The 14,697-nt window shown below is 38.7% G+C and overlaps 1 protein-coding gene across 1 annotated transcript in view; it reads right to left on the bottom strand.

The window, feature by feature from the left end:
- LOC119484654 (hemicentin-1-like) overlaps positions 1-4,654 on the bottom strand; it is a 199,350-nt gene extending 194,696 nt beyond the window's left edge. The window contains exons 1-2 of the mRNA XM_037763624.1: positions 4,322-4,654; positions 217-549 (exon numbers count right to left, since the gene is read on the bottom strand). Of these exons, the coding sequence (XP_037619552.1) occupies positions 217-549; positions 4,322-4,391 (403 nt within the window). The 5' untranslated portion in view covers positions 4,392-4,654. The remainder of the gene's footprint in view (positions 1-216; positions 550-4,321) is intronic.
- Positions 4,655-14,697: the final 10,043 nt, after the last annotated feature.

Here is a 14,697-nt window from a genome sequence, read left to right as displayed (position 1 = left end):
AAATATTATCACACAGCTGGAACAGAAATTAGTTTTCCTGTTTATTGAACAGATTTTTTATTCCATCTAAAACACGTTGACGGATCTGACTGGTTTGAGTCAGTCCTGGATGGATTAAAGTCGGAGTATGCTTGAAACAAGATTTCAGATTTCATCAGACTGCTGTAATGTCAGTAAATGAGCGGACATCTTTAACTGTTTTATCAAAGTACTCACCAACAATAAGCTCAACCCGGAATATCTGACTTGGTTGAAGACGTGGAAAATCACAGGTGTAGTTTCCACTGTCGGTCATCTTTGTATATCTGATGATTATGGAGGCGTTGCCGTACTTCAGTTGGTCTGGAAAATGTGAGACTCGACCTTTGAACGTCTCGCTCTGACCTGGATATCCGTTGTTGTAATGAATGCCTGCATCATACAGGAACACCTCACGGTCATCCCTCGGACCATCTTTCTTCCAGTCAAACTTTGTTGACTGAATGTTCTCCTTGGTGCTGAGGGAACAGGGTAAGATGACATCACTTCCTTCTTCCACGACTTTTGGCCCTGGAATATAAATATAAGTATTAATCAGTATGTTTACATGCAGAATAATTAAGTTTAGATGTATATATGGAAGTTTGATGTTATCAATAACAAGACATTTTTCTTGTTTTTTGACCTCAGGAAATCCTTCACACTGCCCTCCAGATAGAATATTTACACATTTTTACATTTTAGTTTTTTTTAGTCTTGAGCTGTGATCCTTTATATTTCTTTTATTGAGTCCTTATTTTTCTCACTAGTCTGAAGCAGCCACACCAGTAGAGGCTGGTCCATAGAGGCAAGACGGAGATCAAAATATATAAAAGAGTAATTGGTTGAAATAAACCATTACCAAATCTCAGCATCATTTATCAAATATTTTTTCTCTCTTCTTTGGAAAAAATCCATTATTTAAATCCTGATTATTACACGGCTGTGTTGAATACTCGAATCTGATTGGTCAATCATGGTGTTCTGCGGTCTGTAATTTCTGTATAACAGACCGTTACTATGGGCGCAGTTCTGATGTTGGACTCTGGAGGACCGTTTTTGTGTCAAAATATTGATTTCTTCAGTCAGTAGCCGTGTAATAAGCAGTATAATGTACAGCTAGCGGGTCATTGTTGTGAAAGAATCCCCTTCAGGGGGATGAGAGACCCTCAGCATCGCCCTGTCGACAGAAAGGAAAGAGCAGCCTGTGTGTGAAGTGACTGTTGAATTGTGGCACCTTGGGGCGGGACTTCTCCTATCAACTCAATGCATTTAATTTTTTTCATGCTTGTCTGTGATTGGCCAAAATACGTCAAATGACGCTCCAAGGGAGGATAACCTCCTTTAGCTGGTTACGAATCAACAACCAGCAGAATACATGATTGACAGCGGGTTGGTCCAATGATGATGTCCAAATGTCATCCTCAGTCTCTACCGCTGCATTGTACGTGATCACCTGGCATGGATGTATTAAGAGAACTGGATACAGATCCCTGTAACTCCAAAAGAGTACGCTGTTGTCATGGACGCTGTCCCCTCTGGAGTCATTATGTTATTAAAAGGTGCAACTGAACAGGGATTTGTACCACAGATTCCTAATCCAGGGGACACTCCCGTGGGCAGGATATGTTTTTTGTCTACCAAAAATAATAAAGGTATACGTAATTTATTTCAGAATGATATTGTTTGTGTGCCTTATGTTGTCAATTACTGGAACAACCTTGTTAAAGGGACTATTTGTAACTTTCAGAAATGCTTCTTAACAGCGACACCTGTGGCCGTGAAATCAACGAAAGTCAGCGTCGGGCTCGCGCTTGCTCGCTCTCAATATACCTGAACGAGCATCGCTCAAAACAGTGAGGCGACACACGTCAGCTAAAACCACAATATCACTCTATATTTCAGCTGCTTGGCAGTAATGTTAGCTGACCAGACGAAGGTCTCTCCATGAACATGATTTAGATCTGATCTTAGTGTTGGCTTTTCCTGCATCAGTGCAGGCTGAAGCAGCGGCGCTCTGCAGCATGTCTCCTCTGCTCTCTCCGCCCGCAGCCGGAGAGAGCAGAGGAGACACCGGCACCCGGTCGGTAACGAGAGGGTAACGTTACTAGCTAAGGAGCTCCGTCACTTCACAAGACACGGGAAAGCTCTGTTGGTCTGGAGGAGCTGCAGCATTTTTTTTCTGCACAAACGTCCACTGTACATTCACTAGATATTCTCAGAGCTAAACTAACTCTTCTGCAGTGTGGAGTGAGCGCGCGTTCACGTCTAGAGGTGGAGCGAGCTGAGAACGCGCGCACTCTCTGAGCGAAGGCAGGCAGGCAGAGTTGGAGAGGCAGCGGCCACACGCGAACGCGCATATGTGAGCGCGCATGTGTGACGACCCGCTACATTTATGCGCGTACAAAGTTACAAATAGTCCCTTTAAAGACCTCTAGTGGAAGAACATCTGGACTCTACCCCATAAGTATCTTTTGACAAACAAAATAAGAGAAGTATCCTTTAAAATCCTTCACAGGTATTATTCAGCAAGTCATTATCTTGTTAAGTTTAAACAGGACATCAATGTAAACGGTTCATTCTGTGATGTACTCCCAGAAACTCTTCTTCATCTATTCTGGCACTGTGACCATAGCAACAGGCTGTGGAAGGACTTGAGGAGATTCATTATTGATAATATTGACCCTGATTTTATTCTATGTCTAGAGAATGTTTTGTTTGGTTTCCATAAAGGTAACAGTAAAATCAAAGAACATTATATTATTAATCTGCTTATTCTCTTAGCTAAATTTCATATACATAAATCCAAATTTAGTAAATCTAAACTTTATTTTTTTGTATTTGAACATGAAACCAAACAATACATAAAATTGATTCTCTCCTCTGAAAACAATAAAGCTATTAAGACGGTAACTTTATGCACCTCCTTTAATATATTTATCTAAATGTTATTTCCCCTGGCTTTGTACTTGTAAGCTGTTTATCCCCTGGCATCTGTTATTTTGTCTTGTTGTTCCTTTTACAGTTTGCACATATCTTTGTAATTGAACCTGTATGACCAGTTTGTGAAAAAAAAAAAAAGAAAAAAAAAAAAGCAGAGAAAGGGAAATAACTGTGGATTCAGCTATTAGTGAGTTTTACAACTTTAAAAACGTAATGTTTAAATAGGGGCTATTAGGGTGTTCATACTGGGAAGTTGATTTGGATCACGTGACGGACACGGAAGTTGCAGTACCGCCGTTTGGCCACTACGAGAGTCCGGATCGTCGACCGGCGCTCTTCCTGAGGGCTTGGTTGTAGCAGCCCTGAAGGACCCGGTGCAGCAGTGTGTCGCGTCACTAGAAGCCTGTCAGTAAACTGCCTGTACAGCAGTCCGTTGCACCGGAATCCCCCCCACACCCCATATGATAAAAGGAGGAACATGAGAGCACATATATCAAGCAGCACTGAGTCCAGACATGAAATGGAGGTGCAAGTGCAAAATACTAGAAATAACTTAATAAAATATCATGACACTGTGAGTTGGTTTTCCTCCTGTCCTCACCAATTGTTTGTGTCACCAGCCGCTACTGAGCCACACTCATTAATAATTAATTTACATTTAACACTTTCTCTAGTCCCCAAGTGATGACAAAGAAGAAGAAAGAAGAAAGAGGAAGAAGAAAGAGGAAACAAGAGAGCAACGAGTAAAACACAGAACTAAAGAAGTGAAACTCCTTCAGTTGCTAGTGATGACTCAGTCTACTGAACTGCTCTACTTCATCATCTACTATACTGCAGAAATGTCACATATAAAACCTGTAGTAGACCTAAAGGTTTGACAGGAAGAAGCTTTTCTCAGAAACACTTTAATGTCTTTATATCCTGCTGGGTGGAAAGTTTGATCTTAATCTATAATATTACATCATCGTTTATTAGTTGATTATATTTTGTATTAATAATCAGAGTAACTAATTAACTTTCTCTGATTCTTATTTAATTATGTATTATTATTATTTCCTCCTCAATACAACCTCTCATAACCCTGAGGCAGAGGACACACGCAGGTTGAGATTAGGTTTAACAGGAAGTAGAAACAGACGACGCCCTGCTAAATAGTGCGCAGTTCATTAAAGGACTGTAATGAACCAGAAGGAGGCTGATTATGATGATACTGATCAGTACTATTGATCAGGATCGATATGTGCCATCTCACTGCTGCTGGTGTTGATGTTAAATGGAGCTGAATGTTCTCGTTGTTCTCTCCAGCAGTGATAAAGTGACTCCACATGATGCTACAATAGAAACCAGTAGATGTTCTCACCGTTTACACCAGCAGCCGTTATTCCACACCGAGTCACGAGACACAGACACACGAGAGCAACGAGCTTCATAGTTCTAGAGTCACTGCACGAGAGACACCACTCTGACGTAGATAACGGTTAACGGCTTCTGACTGCGCGAGGGCAAACGAGGACAAACAAACCGAAAGTAAAAAGTGGAGCAAACAGGAAACTCTTTCTGCTGCTTTCCTGACAACAGCCGCTGTTTTAGAGTGAAAACGCTGATTCTATTGTAACAGACTGGCTGACATGTGGTGTTAACTGTGATGTTATACTGACACTGTTAAGACTGAGTTATGTTCAGATAAAGTTAAAAAGGTCTGTTATTGGAGTTAGTGAGTTTTCAGTGAAGGTTGTGTTCTTAGAGGCTGTGCAGCCTGTCACTCATATCAGTTACCTATCACAGGGAGTTGTGTGACATAGACACCTGTGATTGGCTGAGGCTTTATGAGGGAGGGTTGTTGTTGTTGTTGTTTTTTTTGTTTGTTTGATTTTTTCCTCTCTTTTCTTTATTTCAATAACCGGTTATACATGTTCAATTACAAAGAGAGGTGCAAATCTGTAAGAAGATCGACAAGACAAAATAACATACAAGTACAAAGCAAGGGGAATATACATGTAAAAGGGGGGTGGTGGTTGCTGCTAGTTCAGGACTGTGTTTGACTACATCGAGGATTAGAAATCCAAAGGGATTTGGGCTGTGTATTCTGTGAAAGTGAAATTGAATGTTTGGAACATGTGTTTTTTCATTGTGAATCAGTGAAGTTTTACTGGAATGACCTGCAGAGCTGCTACTATCAAAGAGCACTGAGCTGTCACCACTGACAGAGAAAACGGTCACATGTGGTATCTTTGCTGTGAATCGGAATTTGGAATTTGTTATCAATATTTTCCTGTTATTAAGTACTTTTTTTATACATAAATGCAGATACCTCAAAACTAAACCCTGTCTGACTAGTATGAAGAATGAGCTAAAACTGCTCAGTAAATCATTGTCAATTATGACTGACACAAAAGCTGTTCAGTTATTCTCTTTATTTGATATGTATAAATTAATTTGAGATGAGCCCTGTTTCTTTTATTTTGTGATATATATATATATATATATATATATATATTCTTTTGTTATTAATTAATTAATTTATTATTTTTATTTTATTTTTTACTTGTTCCTTGACCAGTTTTACTTCATTTTTATTCCCTTTGAATGTTATCTGTGATATATGTTGTTGCCCATGCTCAACCTAAAGTTGTTTTTTTCTTACTGTTATGATAATTGACAGTGCCTTGTTGTATGTATATTTTTGATAATGAATACAATTTTTTTTAAAAAAGCTTCTCCCGCGAGCTGCAACAACAGAACAAGGCGTCATTTCTACTGATATTATGACAAAAACTGTACACGTCAAAAATATCTTGACACAGATATTTAATCTGTAGTTGTGTTAGAAAACAAAGCCTGAATTAGGAAAATGAATGAGTTGATGTTTTACCTTTATATGTCACTTTACCTTTATATACCTTTAGGCTACTTCCTGTTTTACAACCTGGTTTCATCTCTGTATATATTTATTACTTTTCATTACAAATATACATTTACTATATTCCTGTTTACATTAAGTTTATTCATTTTGCAATTACTGTACACCTGTCTACCACAAATATTTATTATTGTATTTCATATTTTATTTCATATTTTAACATATGCCACAAAATATAAAATAAAATGTACAACATATAAAATAATGAGATCCATGAATTTAATTCACGACGACGGTTTCTCTGTAATTGTTGAAACTTGATCTGTCTAAAATACTGAAGCCTGTCTAGTGTGTAGATAATGTTTTCTATAATACCAGTAAACAGTGGGTATAACACTGCAGCTCTTTTTGTTTTAAAACAAATATATTTTACATGTTTTTTATTGTAAATTTCTATTTTATTTTGAAGACTTGCCTTGCAGCATTAGTTTCTTTCTGTTTTCTCTTGCTGTGTTTCTTGTGACCGTTACGCACTAAAACACCAGACAACCTGGGTAATAAACCTGATTCAGATTGTTCTGGTTTAGAGGTCAAGGGTCAACATGAACCACAAAGAGTCCAGCTGGAGATATTATCACTATCTAACAAAAGTTTAATATGCTCTATAATAACAATAACAAGAGAGTTAAACACAGTTTTTTCCAGATTAAAATATTTAATGAAATCCCATGTAAGCCCCCCCCCCCCACACCCCATATGATAAAAGGAGGAACATGAGAGCACATATATCAAGCAGCACTGAGTCCAGACATGAAATGGAGGTGCAAGTGCAAAATACAAGAAATAACTTAATAAAATAACATGACACTGTGAGTTGGTTTTCCTCCTGTCCTCACCAATTGTTTGAGTCACCAGCCGCTACTGAGCCACACTCATTAATAATTAACTTACATTTAACGCTTTCTCTAGTCCCCAAGTGATGACAAAGAAGAAGAAAGAAGAAAGAAGAAGAAGAAAGAGGAAACAAGAGAGCAACGAGGAAAACACAGAACTAAAGAAGTGAAACTCCTTCAGTTGCTAGTGATGACTCAGTCTACTGAACTGCTCTACTTCATCATCTACTATACTGCAGAAATGTCACATATAAAACCTGTAGTAGACCTAAAGGTTTGACAGGAAGAAGCTTTTCTCAGAAACACTTTAATGTCTTTATATCCTGCTGGGTGGAAAGTTTGATCTTAATCTATAATATTACATCATCGTTTATTAGTTGATTATATTTTGTATTAATAATCAGAGTAACTAATTAACTTTCTCTGATTCTTATTTAATTATGTATTATTATTATTTCCTCCTCAATACAACCTCTCATAACCCTGAGGCAGAGGACACACGCAGGTTGAGATCAGGTTTAACAGGAAGTAGAAACAGACGACGCCCTGCTAAATAGTGCTTAGTTCATTAAAGGACTGTAATGAACCAGAAGGAGGCTGATTATGATGATACTGATCAGTACTAATGATCAGGATCGATATGTGTGTTGATGTTAAATGGAGCTGAATGTTCTCGTTCTTCTCTCCAGCAGTGATAAAGTGACTCCACATGATGCTACAATAGAAACCAGTAGATGTTCTCACCGTTTACACCAGCAGCCGTTATTCCACACCGAGTCACGAGACACAGACCCACGAGAGCAACGAGCTTCATAGTTCTAGAGTCACTGCACGAGAGACACCACTCTGACGCAGATAACGGTCAACGGCTTCTGACTGCGCGAGGGCAAACGAGGACAAACAAACCGAAAGTAAAAAGTGGAGCAAACAGGAAACTCTTTCTGCTGCTTTCCTGACAACAGCCGCTGTTTTAGAGTGAAAACGCTGATTCTATTGTAACAGACTGGCTGACATGTGGTGTTCACTGTGATGTTATACTGACACTGTTAAGACTGAGTTATGTTCAGATAAAGTTAAAAAGGTCTGTTATTGGAGTTACTGAGTTTTCAGTGAAGGTTGTGTTCTTAGAGGCTGTGCAGCCTGTCACTCATATCAGTTACCTATCACAGGGAGTTGTGTGACATAGACACCTGTGATTGGCTGAGGCTTTATGAGGGAGGGTTGTTTTTTGTTTGTTTGATTTTTTCCTCTCTTTTCTTTATACATGTTCAATTATAAAGAGAGGTGCAAATCTGTAAGAAGATCGACAAGACAAAATAACAGATAACAGGGATGCCCATGCTCAACATTGACAGTGCCCTGTTGTGTGTATATTTTTGATGACGAAAAAAAAATAAACTTTTGATAATTTTTGGGAAAATTGGTTCCCAAAAGACTTTTTCCTATAGACTTACATTGGGAAAGAGACGTCTGTAAGTTAGAGGATAATTTCTTTTGAGGTAAATCAACTCCCTAGTACGAACACATCAGAACCTTTTTGTTCATGTTCATTTTATTTGTGAAAGCAGAAAAGAAATAAAAAACTTAAACCCAACGACGACATCTGTAGATGTAGACTTCTAGTTTATCTATATGGATATAATCTATATTATGGATACCAAATGCACCTCTAACAGGATATCCCCAAATTAATCTTCAAGACTGCAATATTTATATATTCTTATAATCTCACCACAGATTAATTAAGCATATAAAATAATAGAGAAGTGTTTGTTAGGAACCAAAGAGGGTTAACTTATTATAACTAAAGTCTGAGTCTCAACGGACCCGACAGACGACGGTAAACACATTACAATCTTTATAATGTAGATCAGAAACAACAAGTAGTACAACCAGAAGTAGCTCTACTTTTCAATTATTCTACAGTAAGTCAATTATTAATTAAACTTGCACCCTCACACATTTAGAAATATCTGTTGGAACATCATAAAGAAGCTGTAGATGTGTGTGTTTCTGGAAGAGTTTAAGAAAGGTTCAACATTGTTCTATTATCAGGTCATATTCTTCATCCTCCACAGTCATCATTCGCTACAAAGTGTTCTTCAAAGAGACAGACACACATGCTCTGCTCTATAAAACTAGTCACCATACAAAGCACACGTTTGCAGGCTTGGTGAGGTCACATCTATAAAGATTCCACTGAATCTGCACACAAGAAGAGTGATTTCAAACTTGCTACAAATGTGCTATTCTCAACTTTGACCACTAGAGGATAGTCCAGGTCTTTTCTTAGAAAGGTCTTTAAAACCTTCAGACAAAGTAAACCCATTCTTGTCACATCTCAACTCCTACTGGTTACAACATTTTCTCCAGCTATACTGTTAAGCTTGTCAGAGTGGTTAGGAATCACTTTCAAAACTTCATCACAGGACCTGAAGTGCTGCAGGATTATAACATAAAATTGCAGCCTTCAAGAAAAACAAAAAATTACAGGATCTTCTAGTTAAGGCTAAAATTGAAGTTTTTAGACACAAAGACTGGATATATAACCAACATAACAAAAGCGTTTACAAAACTAGAACATGAGGAAATCCTAATTTCAGGAACTGCATCTATTTGATCACTTGCAAGAAATGTGGATTACAGTATATGTGGGGGAAACCGGCAACTCTATTTTGACCCACAGAATTCAAACTCTCTCTCTCCCTATACACATATATATATTATATATACACAACCCTCTCTCTCTTTAAATAAAGGACTAAATGTCTCTATAAATAAGGATGCCACCTGCAGGTGAGGATTTCTCTTGAATAAATAATTTATAATCAGTTTAGAGCAAATGTTTTTGTAGCAGTTTATTTTGCATGTATGCACCCCGACACGAATCGGAGGGGTGTCTCATCACCCTGAAGGGGATACTTTCACAACAATGACCCGCTAGCTGTACATTATCCCGCTTATTACACAGCTACTTACTGAAGAAATCAATATTTTGACACAAAAACGGTCCAACATCAGAACTGCGCCCATAGCAACAGTCTGTTATACATAGCAACAGTCTGTTATACATAGCAACGGTCTGTTATACATAGCAACGGTCTGCTATACATAGCAACGGTCTGCTATACATAGTAACGGTCTGTTATACGTAGCAACGGTACGGTATACGTAGCAACAGTCTGCTATACATAGCAACGGTCTGTTATACATAGCAACGGTCTGTTATACATAGCAACGGTCTCCTATACATTGCAACGGTCTGCTATAGATAGCAACGGTCTGCTATACATAGCAACGCTCTGTTATACATAACAACGGTCTGCTATACATATCAATGGTCTGCTATACATAGCAACGGTCTGCTATACATAGCAACGATCTGCTATACACAGCAACGGTCTGTTATACAGAAATTACAGACCACAGAACGCCGTGATTGACCAATCAGAATCGAGTATTCAACTCAGCCGTGTAATAAATATTCTTAAATTTTATTTTAAATATTATTTTTTTAAACAGCACTTATATTTATATATTTTTTTAAATACTAACCCACTGTGTGTATTGTTTGGTGTGTTTTAAATGATTTTAGCATGGCACTTTGATTTACAGCACTTACATATCTATTTTAATGAAATCTTTTTTTTTTACAAATCATTTATAATGACCAATATATTTTTAGAGATATATATCTATTCATATTTATTTTATCTATTTATTTAAGCTGCTATTTTAACATTGCTCGCTTTTAAGGAAGGGGCTGAGGAAACAATATTTTATGGGAGTCTTACAGTCTTTTTTTTTTAAACCAATCTCTCTTCTGTCCCTATAGACCAGGGGTCAGCAACCTGCGACTCCGGAGCCACATGCAGCTCTTTAGCCCCTCTCCAGTGGCTGGATTGTGGATTTTTAAAAATGGAAATGAATAACTGTTTTTTGTTTACATTTTCATTTTTATTTATCATTGTTGTAGGTCTATGGTACGACAGTACGACGGAGTATTAGGGCCACATTGACGAAAAATAAATAAATCGGAGATTTCAAGAATAAAGTCATAATATTACGAGAAAAAAAGTCAATATTATAAAGTATTAATTTTACGTGATATTTTCTTTTTCTCGTTGCGTTATGACTTTTTTCTCGTAATATTAAGACTTTTTTCTAGAAATCTCAGATTTTTTTTCCCTCAATGTGGCCCTAATACTCCGTAGTACATTTGCACTTTGGCCCTCACTGCATTAGACTTATATACTATATACTTAGACTATAAACTGTGTTACCGTCATCACAATGCTCAAATGTTTTGCGGCTCCAGACAGATTTGTTTTTGTTTTTTTGCCTAAAATGGCTCTTTTGATAGTAAAGGTTGCTGACCTCTGACCTAGAGCAACTGGACTCAATAGATTTTATAAAAACCATAGATGTTTTTTATTATGGCATTTAAAAAAAAAAAGTTTTTAAAGTATTTCACTCACCTGGTCCCCGTGCACCTCGTAACACACAGTAAGTGTTTTAACCCAAATCTATCCCTAGTAGAACTTGGTCCCGAGTCTCAACGACCTTCCGTTCCAGAGATGCTGAATTCAGTAGAGGTACTGAAAGCAGTTTTTATCCCCTCAACCCTAACCCTCCTCCAAACTGACACACCTTTATGAGCAGTGGCAGACAAATGCTATCTTTTTGATTTAAGATTTTCTTTACATTAACTCTTACAAGGGAAAGCTGAGAGAGGGCAGCATAGAAAGTCTCTGTGATGACATATAATGTGTTTTCATACAGCCAAATTCACAATGTATTTAATTTAATTTACATGTCTGCCTGTTTCTGGTGTCAGACGATGGAGCAAGTAAAAAATGGATAGATATGGACTTGGTCGTGGCTCATAAATACTACCTGTTACTCAGCAGTCATTGCAAGCTGCTGATCAAGCCTATATTTTACGACCTCAACATTGTCTGACAAAGTTAATATAAATACAGGTTAATGGTTTTAAGTGGTACCACTGTTTATGTTTTCCCAGTCTGTCTGTGCCTGTCTCATCCAGAACTCTGGGCGGGGGTAGATGCCAAGCTGGCTTCAGGCTTATTCTCCACCATTAACCTGTCTCCCTTGGCCAGCACATCGACATGTGGTTTGACCTGAGCGGCCATATCACTCAACGTTTTGGTCTTTGCATCTTTCGGGGCCTGGTTGGTGTGTAAATGGTGAACATTTTACTTGTTACTTGTGAACTCAGCTTATGGGCTGTACGGTCTCTTCCCAAGGTGTTTTAATTGGAGAGGTAGTCTTGATACGATAGCAAACATGGTGACATTTTAACCGTAGTTCTCCGAGTGAGGAGACTGTCATCAGCCAAAGAAGTGCCAAATGAACACATGCCTTCTCGTAGCAATTTTTCCCGTGGAAAATCAATTAAAATCATGTTATCCTTCCATTCCATTGCCTGTTATACATTTTGCTCAAATAAGCATTATCAAAAAAAATGTAAATGGACAAGATTCTCAGTCAAGGTTTCAGTGGAAAATCAATTAAAGCATTAAACCATTACACACATGTCCAGAATCATATATTCATCTTCAACAAGAGACATCATCTTCCCTTTGTAGGATATTGCGGTTGCTATATATTTGCAACATCTTCCAGTGGATTATCAAACTGTTGCTTAACAAACCCATCCATAATACATTCTTCTTTATGCCACCTCGTCTCCAAGTTTGCCCCTGGTGGGCGACACACCTCTGATGTACTGTGTTTTGCTCCCTACCTCTTGGATGACAGAATCTTTAACTTTGTACGGTGAGGCCTTTCTGCTCTTCAAATCAAAACACCACAGGTGCAGATTCAGTTCATTTAGACTTTAATCAAACACACTGAAACACCTCACAAAAGTAAGGCCAAGGACTATCTAGGCATACCACCAGCTTCGTGTCTAAACTAAGGTCATTAATTGCTCTTTCCTTTAAAAGCATGGAGTGATCCTTACATATTTATATATGAATAAATCTGCATATATTAAAGGAACAGTGTGTACGATCTGGCGGTATCTGGCAGTGAGGTTGAGATTGCAACCAACTGAAGCCTCTCCCGAGTGCCAAGATGGTGAGGGAGCTACGGTGGCCATCAATGACCCTCTGTAGAGCCAGTGCGTAGAGTGTGTATGTACGAGGGAAGTGAGTGATGAAGAAAGAGATTGAGAGCAACGGGACTCCAGCCCAGGCCGTTCCGGGTTACTGTAGAAACATGGCGGTGCAACATGGCGGACTCCGTGAATAGGACCTGCTCCGTATGGAGACATAAACGACTCATTCTAAGGTAACGAAAACACAATGATTCTTATTTTCAGGTGATTATACACTAAAGAAAACATACTTATAAATATTCTATTCAATTTCAACATATTCTCACACGGTTCATATGATATGTTACGAAAAAGTTATTACTCCTTTTTTTGTTTGTTTTCCTATGAATGTCCAGCGACATGTGTCAATTTCCACTCGTTACATGTATGCAGTCTTTTCTAAATAAACTTCCGTCTTCACAGGAAACTACTTTGTTAGGTTTAGGCTAGAAAGTAGTAAACAGACTTGCATTGATATATATATCGCCTTTCTAGTCTTCCGACCACTCAGAGCACTTTACACTACATGTCAGCATTCACATATTCACACACTGATGGCAGAGGCTGCAAGGAGCCAACCTGCCCATCAGGATCTAATCTATTCACACACCGTTGGCTCAGCCGAATTGAGGGGCGTTAATTTCGGCCAATAGATCCCCCTAAATGTTACACACTGTTCCTTTAAGATGTTTTATATCAAAGAGGAATCGAATGAATATTGTGTAATGTGTAATACAACGCTCATATGAATGAAATTATCACTAACTTTCTGGTTTCCCCCAACTCTACTGACGAATTTAGTGTCTTCCAGCTCACTGTTTTCGTTTAACGGCCCACAACTTTACTGTATGGGACTGTCTCAGTTTTTACATGTAGGCATGTAACACAAGTACCTTGATCAGCAAAAACTACTTAGGGGAAGTATGTTGTTGTTACACGCTTCAGTTGTGAAAAGAGGTCAGCAGGTTAAACCGCCATAGGGATGAGAAGGCCATGTCGAATCATCGACTGTTTTGTAATAAAGCAATAAAGTGGCTTTGACTTTTATAAATAAGTAACTATAAGTGGTGTAAAAAAAAACAGTTAATGCAGCTGAAGAGACATTCACCATGTTTTATGTGGTAAATGTAGTTGATTGACGCAATAAATTCCCCAGTGTGTGCTAAATTGATCGAGAAATCTGTGGTTCTCCAGCTGTAAAATCTGAGGTTCCTCTGTATACCACTTACGTGACAGTGACGTACTCGGTATACGAAAGAACTACATCAGTGCTACTTCAGCTGTGTTATGTTTCCATCAGCGAAAATGGCATCCTAGTGCAGGGCAGAAAATATTATGTTAGAGAGGCTAGACAGAGGCCGCCCGAGGCTGCTGCTGCTGCAGTGGGGCGCCTCCACAGCCTGAGCTGGAGCTGATCCCAGCTGACATTGGGTGAAGGCAAGGTACACCCTGGACAGTAACCAGACTATCACAGGGCTGACACACAGAGACAGACAACCATTCACGCTTACATTCACACCTACGGGACATTTGGAGTCAACAATTTCATTATGGTTATATTTTGGTTAAAATAAATACCTTCCAATTAAAGGGACTGTTTGTAACTTTTTAAGCTTATAAATGTACCGGGTCGGGACATAACAGCGCTCGTGTGTGGCCCGTGTCTCTGCTCCTCTGCCTGCTTGCCTTCACTCACACACCGCGCGCGTTCTCGCTGTCTCGCTCCACCTCCAGATGTGAACGCGCGCTCACTCCACACTGCAGAAGAGTTAGTTTAGCTCTGAGAATATCTAGTGAATGCACAGTGGACGTTTGTGCAGAAATAACTGCTGCAGCTCCTCCAGACCAACAGAGGTTTTCCG

This window comes from Sebastes umbrosus, chromosome 1 (assembly GCF_015220745.1).
Source record: "Sebastes umbrosus isolate fSebUmb1 chromosome 1, fSebUmb1.pri, whole genome shotgun sequence".
NCBI lineage: Eukaryota > Metazoa > Chordata > Actinopteri > Perciformes > Sebastidae > Sebastes > Sebastes umbrosus.
This window is presented reverse-complemented; position numbering and strand designations above follow the sequence as displayed.